Source organism: Cervus elaphus, chromosome 19 (assembly GCF_910594005.1).
Source record: "Cervus elaphus chromosome 19, mCerEla1.1, whole genome shotgun sequence".
Classification (NCBI taxonomy): Eukaryota; Metazoa; Chordata; class Mammalia; order Artiodactyla; family Cervidae; genus Cervus; species Cervus elaphus.
The window spans coordinates 46,659,174-46,674,227 of NC_057833.1; the positions used below are offsets into that span (position 1 = coordinate 46,659,174).

Consider the following 15,054-nt stretch of genomic DNA (forward strand, 5'->3'; position numbering starts at 1 on the left):
TCTCCAGGCAAGAATACTGGAGTAGGTTGACTTGTCCTCCTCCAGGGGATCTTCCCCTCATTCCTCTGCTGTTAGTTTTCATTTTACTTTAGCTCCTTTTAGTGTGGGGGCTGCTATGAGTAAAAGTATGATGAACACCTCTGTACATATATCTTTCCTTTCATATGGAAAATATAAAATAATGTTTATATTACATAAATTAAATTACATTCTCTGAGTACTTTCAGGATGTAAAATATAACCTTGACTTTTTTTTTTTTTTTTTGGTTTAAAAAGTGCCTGTACTTGCTAGAGATTTATACTTAAGTAGTTAACAGGGAAAATAACAGGATGTGCTATTTAGTATTTGCTTCAAAACACTATTTGGAAAAACACCAGAGGTGGATGGGTGATAGCTGAAGCAAGATTGGTGAAATGTTGATGACTATTGGCACTGATGATGGGTACATGGGGGTCATTTATTTATGGGCACATGGGGGGTTGCTACTGTCTCTATTTTGCTGTTTAATTCCCACTTCTCTTGCTTTCCCTTCTGAAATTTTTGTTGTTTTACCCCATGATGCCCCCATGATACCCTCTGAATTCCTCCCATTTTCTCAGATTCAATGACCCCTGATACTTGCTTCTTAGTTTCCTTAGCCTTTCCCAAACACCTCAAGTCCACCAATCTATCGACTTACTCAGTAATTCATTCACACAAGAATTGTGAGCCTATGTATTGGGCAGGACACTGTAACAGGTGCAAAATGTAGTCACGTTTGTTGTTTTAGATGCTATTAGACAGCCATTAAGAGCTATTAACACAATCATAACTTATCTTGTACCATGAGGTAGGAGCTAGACAATCAGCTTAACACTCTGGGAAGAACTGTAGAAGACAAGCCAGGCGCCCTCCACTGGGGTGGGCAGTGACATTAGGCACAGGAAGCAGCAGAAGGCTGAGATGTGGGAAGAGGCTTTTCTTTAATACCTACCGCTTCCTTCTCACCTCTTTGTCTAGTGAGTTTCAGCCTTTAGGAATTTTGAATTGCAAGCTACATTTTGAGGTCAGGTTTATTTAGTAAAATGAAAATGATACATATTAAGTTTCTTGGAATTTTTATAACCTTTAATATAAAGCAGTGAAGAGTCTCAAATGCTCCAGGAAATGAATATTTTATATTTATGCTGAAAATGCAAAAATCTAATCAAATGGCTTCAATTTCTATTCATTTCCCAAACATTAATGGATTACAACTTTTATGTGAGATAAGAGTAATCACAAGGTGATCATTTTGAAGTTGTTCTGATTTTAAGAGTCAAAATGTAAAAAAAAAAAAAAAAAGCAGCAGCAAACTCCAGGTGCTTCCTGACTCCTTGAAGCTGGAATGCCCCAAGGTGTGACTGTACCACCTCGTAAGTGCCTGTGTCTGGCAGGGGTTGAGATCTTCTCAGAGCTTCCCCGGCTCCCTCCACACGCCTCTGCCTTTGCACCCCTCAGCTTGGATTAAAATCCACAACCCTACTTGTCAGTCTCCCTCGCTAGTCTGTGAGCTTCTGTGAGAGGAAATGGATTCTATTTCTCAATGCCTGGAATGCTCTTGAGTCCCAGTAAATATCAGCTGAATAAAAGACAAAAAAATTATTTTCTTAAAAAATTTCCATAGCTTCTACCTCACAGATTCTCTTCATTGCACAGACTCAAGATGGTCCCATTCTTCACCTGGTTCTGAAGACCTCCTGAGAGCAAATGTTTCCAGGAAACTGCCTGTCAGAGACTCAAAAATTCCATAGGATTCCCCCCACTAAGGGCTGCCTATTGCAGGATGGGGGCGCCTGGATTCGGGTCACTTGGAATGTGCCTTTGCCATCAGCTTTCTCTTTCTAGAAACAGGATTGTTACCTTTAAACTGTTCAGGGCTTCATTTTTTTTTTCCAACGTCACTGCTTAAGGATTTCCAAACATAAGCTTCTAATTAAAACCCCACAATAATTAGTCCAGTTTAGAATCTACTGTGAGCACAGCAGGTCAGCAGCAAGTTTATTATCAGACTCGCAAGGTAACAGAATGGTGCATGGCTAAATGTTTGGGCCAGCTTGCCTTGGGTTCTTCTCCATTAGCTTCTGCTGCCACGTTTCCCTTCTGGTAGGTGTAATAGTTTGCTCTGGTGGTTTGGTTTGTCTTTATGAGGGTTGGTATAGGGGAAAAGCAAAGCAAGAGAAGGAACATGGAGTGAATGCAGCTCCCTTTAGAGCCTGGTTACATGTACTCGGGACAGTTCACCTGATCTGTGATCGTCATTTTCTCAACTTCAATGTTATTAGAGGTCAGGATATCTTTGAGATAGGTCACTGTTTCTGGAGGGAGATAAGGGTTTCTTCCCAAGATCCAAACATGATCCATGTGAAAAAGCCAGATGATCGTGGTACAGGAGTACACGAGGGCGTAGTTCTCATAGTCGGTGGCCAGGACCCAGTATGGAGCTGATGGCATGACTGAGAACCAGAGGAAGGCAGTATTAGGAGGGACCAGGACAAGAGAAACCTTCATCTCCAGGGTCCTGGAAGCCAGGCTCTGGCATTCTAGTTCTTCTACATCAGTGGGTCTTAATTCTGGCTTCATGTGGGAATCACATGGGACCTCTGAAAAACACCAGGCCCATCTCTCCCCACCCCAACTCCCAAAGGCTGAACTGGAGCTTGTTGGGACTTTTGAAAGCTTCCCAGTAATTCCAATGTGCAGCCAGAGTTCAGAGCCATCATTCTGGATCCCCATTCCCTGATCGCAGGTTAGTACCTGGAAGCCCGTAATATCTGGAGGTTTGGCTGGATCCCCTGGACTGACAGGTGCGCTGAACACAAGTGCCCATGGAGCCATTACTTAGTGAGTGGAGTTAAGAAGGGTAAGGTCAGGGGGCCCAGGCTTTCCAGGTTTGTGCCATCCAGTTTCCTCTACAATCCACCGACAGGAGGAGGTAGGGGCTAATGTTGGTTTGCTTGTTTTTCTTCTTGTGTGAACTTTGAAAATCCCACTATTCTTAAGAATATGGTAAATCAGGTGATGGCTGTTGTTTAGTCACTCGGTCATGTCTGACTCTTTGTGACCCCATGGACTGTAGCCCAACAGGCTCCTCTGTCCATGTGATTTCCCAGGCAAGAATACTGGAGTGAGTTGCCATTTCCTGCTCCAGAGGATCTTCCAAAGCCAAGGGTAGAACCCGCATCTCCTTCATCTCCTGCATTAGCAGGCGAGTTTTTCACCACTGAGCCCCTGGGGAAGCCCAAATAAGGTGGTAACAGGTTACAAATTCCTCCTCACAAAGGGTCTATAGAGATTCACTGCTTGACATCTGAGTAGTGTTGAAAGTTCAGTATTAAAAGGGTCTTTAAGAAGAGAGATGGAGGATTTACTTTGTCCATTTGAATCCAGAAATTTCCTTTGTGAACCTGACCTCCACAGCCAAGCCAAGTGTGTGGCTCAATGGCACTGGCTCCATTTTGTCAGCTCCATCTTAGGCCTGCAGTCTTACCCATCCCCTTTTTTGCCCTACTGAGCTTTAGCTTACTCACAAGGAAAGCACCCAAGCCAAATAAGTTCCCTACGGTCTTCATCTGATATGAAAACTGAAAGAATGTCTTTTGCTGACACAGGTGGTTAATGGTCATGAGACCCCTTGGGGTGAGGGTGGGGGGAAGCAAATCCCTCAGTTTCTGTCAGTGTGGACATGCTTCCTTTAGTAGTCAGATTCTATTTTTAGCTGTGGCCCCATTAAGCTCCCTGTCCCCCTTTTGGCAGAACACAGTGCAGCTGGGAATGCCTCTGATGGTCGTCTACATGATTCTGCCTGGATGTAAGTTACCCATAATAAATATAATTATTCTTTATGGAGTTGCCTGTTTTCTTTTCCAGTCTCAAAGTTCCTTTTAAGTTCAGAGGATATTATTCAATAACTCCACCTCCCAACACCAAGGAAAACCCATTGTCCAACTGGAAGGGGAACCAAATGAAATCCCAACAATTTTGGCCAAAAAGTGGCCAACAGAGCCAGGACTCCAACTTACCTTCACTCTTACCATCTCTTGCTTTTAAACTTTCTCACATGTTAGTTGTTTTTCTAATAACGACTAATTTTTCAGTTGTTAGTTCCCTCTGGGAAAGAAGACTGGCTGAGTCTCCTACTGCTTGTGCCGAACGGGCTTCAATCTGTGCTTCCTCCACTGGCACACTTCCTGTAGTTTATAATAAATCACCTGGGTGCCTGTCAGTGTCCACACTGACATGTAAGCTTCACAGGGACATTGGCCAGCTCTGTCTTGCTCATCTTTGCATCTCCAGGACCTAGCCCAGCATATGGCAGGTAGGAGGTGGTCCACAGGTAATTATGCATTGAATCAGTATAGGTGACGCTCAGAGGTGACAGGACTGCTCCGACCCAGGGCTCTAGCCTTCAGTTTGTCGAGCTCTTGTCCCTGACGCCTCCCGAGAGAAGTGTATACTTACACCAGAAGAACTTAACTCCCAGCTTGGCGGGCTCTGTGATGTTCTCCTGGGTGGCTTCACCTTCAATTTGATTCACAGTTCCATCAGCTCTGCAATGAGTCAAAAACAGAGACAAAAAAAACCTGAACTAGTTAAAAGCCAAAAATCAATGAAAGGTAAGATTTGTGACACCAACAATCATGGTGGCCAACAGTGTAATTTCTGGGTAGGAGATTCTTTTTTTTTTTTTTTTTTTGGGTAGGAGATTCTTGAAGGTAGGCTGGGTCCTGGTTCCATTCCCTCCCCTTTGCTTTATTGCTGTCTCTTGACTGAGCAGAGGAAGACAGTTTTGGGGTGATAAGGATCCACAATTGCAATGGCCAAGGACTGGATGATATGTGAGACCCTGGCACTTCAAACCTGTTTTTCAGAGTATATGTAGTGGCCTGCAAGGCTGTTTCTTGCTCTTGGACTCCAAAGCGTGATGGAGGAAAAAGGGAAAATTTACAAGCAAATGAAACAACTTGACATAAAAAGAATATTCACTTCTTCAAAAATGACAAGGGTCCAATGGAAAACATAAAGACTGACTAGATTACTAAAAATCATGCAAAACATGAAGTCTGGAGATTTGCAAAGTTTTCCCCCCCTTTGTGTCTCAGTGATATCAGGAGCTCTGAAATGAGTCCGATTTTCCTTTATTCAAGACTCTTCCATTATTGTTTTGGTTTATGCAGGGTCAGAGAATCAGCCACTGTGTTGTGGCTCACAGGAAGCTTAATGGGTAATAGGATGGCCATGGGAAGCCTTTTTGAGCCTGTGTAACCTCCAGTCTGACTGGTACTTGTTTTCTTGGAGTTGAACACAGTTCTTAGACAACTTAGGAAACAGGAATGGCAATCCTTCATGTCCAGCTTCTTTCATTTGTTTTCTGGTTTCTTCTCCATTTCACTTCTCCCTGGTTTTACTTTACTTTAAAATTTTTTAATTTATTTTTTAATTTTTATTTTTTGGCCATGCCACGTGGCATTTTAGTTCCCTGACCAGGGATCGAACCCTCACCCCCTGCATTGGAAGTGTGGAGTCTTAACCACTGGGCCACCAGGGTAGTCCTTTCTCCTGGGTTTTGAATCTCTTAAATCTCAGCTTTGTCACTTACAAACTGTGTGACTCTTGGGCAAATTACTTTATCTCTCTGTATCTCAGTTTCCTCATCCATAAGAATGGATTTAATAATAGTACCTACCTCAGATTGCTGTGGGGATTAAATGAATAGCTATGCTCATTTACATATACATAAATACATGCACTTGTACACACACATATATATGCATACAGAACGGTGCCTTGCACATAGGAAATGCTTAATTAATATTAGTTACCATTGTTTATTGTTACTCTCATGTTTGTTGATGGTGGGTGGGTAGCAGTTCTTACTGGGTTTCTTTTTAAGTTTATATTTGCTTTTAAAATATGAATTTTGGGATCAGTGAAGAAGCCCTCAGTGATAGAAAAGTATATCTCTGTAGGCTCTCCTGTTCACTAAACCTAGAATGTGACTGTGCATGCGTTTCACTCTTGCTTAATAAGAAAAGGAGTTGTCTAACAGTTAAAACTGTCTGAAGATGGAATAAACTGTAATGGACATTGATGAGCTCCCAGTTTCTGGAAAGATTCAAGCTGAGCTAGATGCCTTCAATCAGCAGGTGATATAGAAAGGGCTTTTCTCTTGGTACTGGAGATCAGACAAGAGAGTCCCTGCTTTCTTTTGCTTCCAGAAGGTCTATTTTGTAGTGAGAGCAGGAATCTTGCAGTTTGGGTTACCATTAAGTCCCCAGGGTCTCTCACAGGGTCTGGGACACAATAAGATGCTCAGCAAGTGGCCATGGAAAAGAATGAGTGACTTGTAGTCCCTACCATCCTGCCTGCCAAAAGCTGTCCTTTCAGGACCTATTGTGAGCAGGCAGCCAAGACCCAGCGATGTCCCCATCCTCTCACACTAGAAGGCAAGGGCACCAGTCACCCCAGGACAAGTCTGCAGGGCTGCCTCCAGGACGTACAATGCTTTGGAAACCACAACCACTCACCTCAGCTCCTTGTTTATCACTTTGACGTTTCCATTTTCCTTTAGTGAGTAGTTGGCTTGGATGCAACTTCCCTTCTCAAAGCTCACTGGGATCTTCTCAATTTCATACCATCTTCCAAGATACTGCAGAGACAACGACAGGCAGAACAAACCCTGTGGCTCTCTAGGGACCTGAAAACTCTTCCCCATTGTTGTATTTCAGAGCAGAGCCCTTTCTTGGGGAAGCCAGGCAAAATGGGCCGCATTGTTCCCAGAAGCCACTGAGCAAGATATTGATTCCAATGGGAATAAGTGAATCGGATGTGTAGGCATTGGTTGAATGCCACCATCCATTCCTAAAGTGCTCGTATTTAGCTATGCTCTTGGTGTCCCCTTCAGTCAAAACCTTTGTGAAATTCTAAACTCTGTAAAAGGAAGGGATTGGTTTAGATGATGTAAGATGTCATCTCAAATATTTTATGATTTTACAAAGCATCTTTGAATTATGCGCAAAGTCAGATATGTTTACTGTGGGGAGCTGGGACTCCAGAATCTATTGAGTTCTCCTCATATGACCCCACACGAGGAATTGGTCACAGGGGCTTTTGGCATGAGATTAGGATTTAGAAGACCTATATCATTCTTCCCCTGGAGGCTTGCTCTCAGACCCTAACTTCAGTGCAGAATCAGCTTTAAAGGAACTGAGCAACCATGTGGGTGAGGGTGAAGGGAGACAGTCACACCCTGCTTCCACACATTCCCTGGCATGGAAACTGTTTCAGTCCACAACCTTCGTGAGGGCAACTTGGTAACATCAAGCAAAACTAAAACTACATTTACTCTGGCCCAGCAATTTCACTTCTGGAAAGGTATCCTCTTGAAAATAAGAAATGATGTGTGTCTAAGGTCATTCATTGCAGTTCTCTTTGTAATATTAAAAGACAGGAAGTGGCTTAAGTGAGCATTAGTAGGGTTAACTAAATGATGACATATCCATACAATGCAATGTTATACACTCTCTTTTAAAACAACAACAGGCAAATATCTCCAAGATACACTTAATGGAAAAAGAGCCAGGTGCAAAATAGTGTATATATTTTAAGCTACCTTTTATGTAAAACTGGGAGAAAAGGTTATATCGGTTTTCTATTGCTAATGTAACAAATTACCACAAGCTTAAAACATCAAAAATTTATGGTCTCATAGTTTTGTACATCTGAAGTCTGACAAGGATCTCACTGGGTTAAAATCAAAGTGCCGGCAGGGCTACATTCCTTTCTAGAGGCTCTAGAGGAGAATCTGTCTTCTTACCCTTTCCAAGACCTAGATGCCATTTGCATTTCTTGATTTGTGAATCCCTTCCTCCATCTTCAGAGCCAGCAAAAACAGATCAACTCCTTCTCACACTGCATCTCTCTGAGTCTTCCATCATCACACCTCCCTGACCACAGCTGGGAAATGGTCTCTGCTTGTAATGATTAGATTATACCCACTATAAGGTATAGTTCGGGCGAGGCAGAAAAGGAAAGACGACCTCAACAGAAGTAGGTTACCTTTATTCAAGCAAGGAGGGGCGACAGTCGGCTTAACGACCAGGCTGAGCGCCGAGAGGGATTGGGGAGGCTTCATATTTATAGGGAGGTTTGTGGAAGCGATAAGGGAAACATTAATCAGGCGGGATATTTTGAGTATTCTTTTGTTGAGGTGACATTTGTAGTTGGGCAGGGGGTGATAAGTCTTCTGGGCAGGTGTGGGGGTGGAAGGTTTCTGGACAGGGGTTTATAAGTCCCAGATAGATGCAACCTGCCTGGAGCATCAGGGTGGAACTAAAGTTCTGCTTTGTTTTCTCCGAAGTTAGATCATTCAGCAAGAGGCCTTTGAGACTGTTGTTTTCTTCTCTAGGCCCAAAAGACTCCTTCACCCAACTGATAATCTAGGATACCCTTGCCATCTCAAGCTCCATAACTTTAATCACAACTTCAAAATCCCTTTTTCTAATTGGGAAACATAATTTGCAGATTCTGGGGAATAGGACACAGACAACATTCTTCCTACTGCAATTATATATGTGCTTTTTAATATATGTACACATTATCTCTAAAAAGATACACCATAAACTGTTTTTACTGGTTGCCACTGGGGAGAACTGAGGCTGGGTTACAGGGGTGGAAGCGAAAGTTTTCATTGTATCTTCTTTTGCACCTTTAGAATTTTGAACCCAGAGAATATATTTACCTAGTCAAAATATTAATTGAAATTATTTTAGAAATTTTAAAATGTATTACTCTGCAAAATAAAGCAAAATTAAAGAGATGCAATCAGAATTTGAAATCAGAGCATACTGCAAATAGGTGGCAGTATTGCTTCGGTCACCTGGCTCTTTGTTAAAATATATGTCCACACTTATGACATAAATTTTCCTCTCATTTGTTAAAGGACATCTTTCAATTAAAATCACTGAACTTAACATGCATTTAAAGCATCAAAGAATAAGCTAAAGGTCAATTAGTTTCATAGGCATCCTCCAAAAAAATCTCCATTTTATACAGTGCATTTAAAATAGTTCCATTACTGTTAAGGTGACTTTAATGGTTCACAATTTAAAACAAGGAAGCTTAACTTTCCAGAAAGGAAGAGACTCAGAGGTGGAAGATTGCTCTTCATGTCATGTTCCCTCATGATCTCATATTATTTTTGTGAAGAGTCTTCATTTCTCTATCTATATAAGGAGAATGCAATGTTTAGAAATAATTATGAAAAGGAAGAAGTAAAACTATCTCCATTTTCAGATGACAGGTTTTGTATATAGAAAACTCTAAAGAATACACACACACACACACACACACAAATATTGAACTAACAAGTGGACTCAGTAAGGTTAAAGGATAAAATAATTAATATCTAGAAATAAAAAGTATTTCTATACTTACAATGATAAATCTGCAAATTAATTTAGGAAATTTCCACTTATAATAGCATCAAAAGAATAAAATTCTTATGAAAAAAATTTAACCAAAGAAGCATAAAACACACTCTGAAAACTACAAAAGACTGCAGAAATAAAGAAGACCTAAATAAATGAAAAGACATCCTATGTTCATGGATAGGAAGACTTAAACTTGTTAAGATGGCAATACTCTTCAAATTGACCATAGATTTAATAATATAGTCTCTATCAAAACTCCAACTAGCTTCTTTGCAGAAATTGACAAACTGATCCTAACATTTATGTTGAAATACAAAGGACTCAGAATAGCCACAAGAACAAAGTCAAAGAACTTATATGTTGTGACGTCAAAACTTACTACAAAGCTACAGTAATCAAGACTATATAGTGCTGGAATAAGGACAGACATATGAATCAATAGAATTGGGAGTCCAAAAATAAATTCTTACACATATGGTTAATTGATTTTCAACAATTGTATCAAGACTATTCAGTGGGGAAAGAGTAGTCTTCTCAATAAACAGTCTGGAACAGCTGTATATCCTCATGCCAAAGAAAGAAGTTTCCTTTCTATATCACCGATGTATAAAATGAAACTTAAAATGAATCAAAAACTTGTATGTAAGAACTACAACTATAAATCCCTTAGAAGAAAATATAGGAGTAAATCTTTATAAACATAGGCTAGGCAACATTTTTTTTTTTTTTAAGATATGCCACCAGAAGCACAAGCAAAAAATGAAAAGATAATTTGGACTTCATTAATATTGAAAAGTTCTGTGTTCAAAAGACACATGAATAAGATGATGAGACAATCCTTACCATATATGGTGGAGTTGATTTTATTGATATCTTTTTAGCGCAGGTGACAAGAAGGCCCCTGGGGGAACTGCTATCCTGTCCTGGGCCTGTTCAAGTCACCCATGGGATCCTGCACTCCCGGGAAGCCTAGTTTTGAATCCTACCCTGCATTTACTGGCTGTGTGACCTGAGTGGGTGGCAAGCTCCTTGGCTTTCAGCTTCTTCCCCTGTAAAGTGAGGATAGCAGTTCTGCAGCATCTGCTGTGCCCCATTCTCCTCTCAGCCCACCTCGGGGCTCACCTCCATCATGGCAAGCAATTCCCACACACACTGCCAGCTTCCACCTCAAGCCCCTGGGTCTCCTTCTCTGCGAGAGGCTTGTCCAGTGTCATGGGAGCTCCCACTGCCTGCTTGCATCTATCCATGGGACAATCTGAGGCACATTCTTTGCATTTCCTCAGAGGATCCCCAGCAGGAGTGAACCCTGTTGTTCACAGAGTCACCTGCTTGTGAGCTCACCCTTTACTGCTTGCCTGCCTTCTCTGTTTCCACACAAGCCCACTCAGGCGTCTTGGGATCATCTCCCAAAACCTCTCTGCTCCCCAGTTCTTGTCTCAAAGTCTGCTTTTGGGAAGTCTTTGGAGGATGAGTACCTACCCCAAGGCTTGCTGTGGCCATTAGAGCAGGAAAATAAAACCAAACCTGGTAGGATGCTTATTCAAACAGGAGACAGCAAAACAAGCAGGAATTTATTCTTTTACTGCACCTTATTCACGTCAAAATTCTCCTGCACCGGAGGATTGGGGCATTTCCCGAGATGGAACGCTTGCCCCTCAGCTGCTCCGAAGAGGCCAGCCAGGGCAGGGAGCAGCAGCAGCGCTGGCACCATCTTTGGGCTGGGTGTCTGGAGACGGACCTGGAGAGGGGAGAACAAAGCAGCTGGAGGCGTTCAGAGCCTCTGAGGGCGCGGAGTCCTTGGAGGAACACGTCTGGGCTGGCTGGTCTCTGCGTGGGCAGCTTCCCACTCAGCCCATCTGAGCCCCTCATCCTCCGGGGCCACCGCAGTCATTGGTGTGGCTGGGAGGTCTTCCTCCTCTGTGAGCCTCACTAGAACCTTCTGTGCCTCCGTTAGAACACAATCTGCCTGGCATTACAGTTGGTTGGACTTATTTGGCCAGGTGCCCCGCTGACCCCACACAGCTAATTACATATTTTTCAAGGAAGGGCATCATGTTTAATTCTCCCTGGACTTCCCCACAGAACCTCCCAGTGCCAGGCACAGTAGATGCTTGTTGAATGAACAGAAGCAGTGTGTGTGTGTGTGTGTGTGTGTGTGTGTGTGTGTGTGTGTGTGCACTTGTTGAATGAACAGAAACAATGTGTGTATGTGTGTGGAGAAGGGGGACTGGTGGGGATTGGGAGAGAGTGAAGCCTTCAAGTGAACCATGAGAGAAAAAACTAATCGAAAACAAAACCTGCATTTAGTGCCCTATGAAGTTCATCAAAGAAATGCCTCCCCTGACTCCACCTCTCCACCCTACCCTCCACTTGCTGGCTGTTTACTAGTCCAGGAGTAGGCCTGGGAACCTTGGGGACTCCAGGATCATCTTGAGTGGGTTTGAATTCTGGCTCTTCACATATGAAGTATAACTGTGTCCAATGGATGCTTTAGTTTCCTTGGCTATTAAATGGGAATAATAATCATACCAACCTTGTGAACTTCCAAGGAATTAAATGAGAAAATATAGACCGCATTTAGAGCAGTATCTGACACAAACACTCAGTAAATGCTATTATGAAACGCAGAAGCAAATTATTCTATTTCCTGAATTTCTCTTCCTTCCTTCCTTTCTCCTTCCCTTTCTTTCTTCCTTAATATGAGGCTACTTTTCGTACACGCTATGCATTTAAGCAGAGAAGGACCAGTAGCTGATGCGAGCCCAGAGCCCTAGGGTACGGAAGCTGCTTTGCGGGGGGTGCACAGTGGGCAGGGGTGGGGGCTACAGCGCTGCTGGCAGGGTCGAAGCCTGGGTTGCTCCCAGCTTCTTTCACTGACTTGCTCTCAGTCTGTCTCTTCCTTGTGACTCCTCGCCTGTAGCTGCACGAGAGCTATTTCCAGCTCTTTGCCTTTCTCCCTGTGATGAAGAGGCCTGAATCGAGGCAAGCAAGATGTTCTCAGATTTGAGTTTTTAAAAGAATGTGTCATAACTGGGATAATTATAACCACTTTCTTAAGAATCTCTAAATCTCCAAATAACCTTTAATAATCAATAGCTCTTCTTCTGGAGGTTTTGTTGCGTGTTTTTCAAAAGAACAGTTACATAACGAGTAAAAGTTTATGTGAGGTTGAGGGAAGGAGGGACCGTCCCCGAGTCCCCGCCTCGAGCACGTCTGCCGGGGGGCCTACTTTCCTTAGTCTCTTAGGCTCTGTTTCCCATCAGCCCCTGCCACCAGGTAAACAACATCTGTTTTTTAACCTTTTGTGGGGGTGATGGATTTGCCAAAATCCAGCCTAAACCCACAAAAATTTGCACTCCTTTCCAAGCCATTTTTAGAACCACTGAAGTTCTACTCTTGGCCCCTAGTCGGCTCCAGGCTCGGTGCCCTGCCTAGGAGTTCTAAGCTCAAGGATGGCCACACATTATGCACATTCTCCACGGCCCCTAAACTGGGCAGAAACTTAGAGGTCATTTATCCAACCCCTCCCCTCAGATGTACCGATGTGGAAGCTAAGGCCCAGAGGGGCAGAAGGCTGGGGCTCAGTCCCCATCCCCAGCTCTCCATTCTGCCACAGCCCTGAACGTTGCTGCCTTCTGTGACCACCTTCAGTGGCTTCAGTAAACACCTACCTCTAATACCTGATGAATCTCATTTCACCACAGGACAGTCCGACCGAAAGTCAGCTCCTGACAAATATCTTCTTGCAAAATGTTCTGTAGTGAGCTGAAATGTGCTCCGCAGGATTTCAGAGCATAACTAATTATCCCTGCCTGCATCTCTTCCAAAGATGCCTCTTTATTGCAGTAGTTTTAGTCCTATGATTAAACTTGCGAGAGAAAGAGTTGATAATATCCATCATTTTTTTCCAGTGCCCCTTGCATTCTAATTCATCCAATGCTTATTGAGCAACTTCTGAGGGTAAATCACATTATTAACCTGTATCTATGAACTCGGATATGTATGACTTACTTTTGCATCTTCTTCTAACACTAATGGAAAGATTGTCTTAATGAAGAGCGTTCAAATACTTCAAAAAATAGATGTAATTCAAATATTATCTTAACTGAATATTAAATAATTAAAAAAGAATTCTACTAAAGTTATGGTGCATGCACCCTGGGCGAGGATGGACTCTGTGTATTACTACTTACACTCCTTGAGCTTCTCCAGGGAGAAGCCCTGGTTTCAGTATTTTACATGGACCTGAATCTCTACAACACCCAGTCTGGAAGAATCCTGCACTAACATTCTCTGTGAACTCAGCGAGGTTACTTCCTGATAAGCTGTGAAGCCAGAACTTAGACCAGGTTTCCTAAGAGTCTACACACCTGCATGTCAGTGTGGACCTGGTATCTGGTCTCAAGGAGCTTCAGAATATTAGGGATGAGACTTTTAGATTTCACATGACAAAATAAAATACATTTCCCCAAGTATATGGGTCTTAAAAACCATTTTGCTATTGAATCTAATAAGAAAACATATCGCCTGAAGAAAATTTTTCAGGCGATAAAAAGCTTCACATTTTCTATTAATATTAATACTATTTAATTTAATTATTTAATAATTAATTCTATTAATATTAAATGAATTTTCAATTCACACAGCACATTCCAACTCACTTTTTGGTCAATTTTAGTGAAATGCACAGTGGATAACTCCCTGAGAATTCATCTAGTACAGTATTGGTGTAGGAATAATTCCTCATTGTCTAATAATAGTATCAAGGGGGTTGCCTGATGCAAGCAGAAGACTTTGAGGTGAGTCTTCTCAGGTTGACACCCCAGCTCTGGCATTTGTTGGTGGTCTTACTTTAGGCCTGTTGCTTAGGATATCTGAACTTCAGTTTCCTCATTTGAAAAATGGCACTAAAAATATCCCCCTTCTAAGGTCATTTATGGAAAAATGAAACCAAGTCTGCAAAGTAACTGGCCAAAGGCCCTCAATCATGTTAGTTATTATTTTTAGCTGAAATGAGAATTAAAACCACAGTACATACCTTTTTTATCTAGATGAAAGCAGTTTCCACACGCAGAATCATCCACTCTGAGATGCCCTGTCTTGGTGACTGACTTCTCCCAAGCTATTTTATAAGCTTCCTCAGGTCACTGATGTTTAATTTTAAGGCATGCCCCGCCCCTACAGTTCAGGAAGGCTGGTCTAAAAGCTTTGCTCTGTATGAAACACAAAGATGGGATGTTATGTTCATCTCCCTCCCCCAATTTCCTTCACAGCTGCTCTCTGAAGAAGAAACAAGGAGATATTGTTCGTGTGTGTGTGAGAGAGTGAGGGAAAGACAAAGTGTATTTCATTCAAAACATCTTTTTTTGCTGTGTGGATTTTTTAATTTAATTTTCTCAGTCAGAATGCACTTTTAAGTTCCAGTAAGAAGAGCTGTGACATGTGTTCAAACATCTGTTATTTATTTTTCATTTTTCGTGTAAATGGAAAAGTAACAAACCCCGTTTCCCGAAAATGGAGGCTGAATTCCACCCATGTGGTCCCTGGCCTGGAATGTGACACCAGCCGCAGAGTGAAGGTTAGGAATGAGAGTTGGCTTTCTAT

At 42.3% G+C, this 15,054-nt stretch overlaps 1 protein-coding gene across 1 annotated transcript; it reads right to left on the reverse strand.

Moving 5' to 3' along the window:
- Positions 1-1,981: 1,981 nt before the first annotated feature.
- Positions 1,982-14,764, reverse strand: APOD (apolipoprotein D). Its single transcript, XM_043874311.1, has 5 exons — positions 14,489-14,764; positions 11,039-11,188; positions 6,547-6,668; positions 4,481-4,569; positions 1,982-2,475 (listed from the first exon to the last, which is right to left on the reverse strand). The coding sequence occupies exons 2-5, from the start codon at positions 11,159-11,161 to the stop codon at positions 2,240-2,242; spliced, it is 570 nt and encodes a 189-aa protein (XP_043730246.1). The 5' UTR covers positions 11,162-11,188; positions 14,489-14,764; the 3' UTR covers positions 1,982-2,239.
- Positions 14,765-15,054: the final 290 nt, after the last annotated feature.

What these genes read in the sequence shown, in the direction of transcription:
- APOD (XM_043874311.1), bottom strand. Translation starts at nt 11,161, where the DNA reads ATGGTGCCAGCGCTGCTGCTGCTCCCTGCCCTGGCTGGCCTCTTCGGA. An exon ending in AGAATTTTGACGTGAATAAG is followed by an intron (nt 6,669 to 11,038) that starts GTGCAGTAAAAG and finishes TTGTCTCTGCAG; the next exon opens with TATCTTGGAAGATGGTATGA. An exon ending in GTGATAAACAAGGAGCTGAG is followed by an intron (nt 4,570 to 6,546) that starts GTGAGTGGTTGT and finishes GACTCATTGCAG; the next exon opens with AGCTGATGGAACTGTGAATC.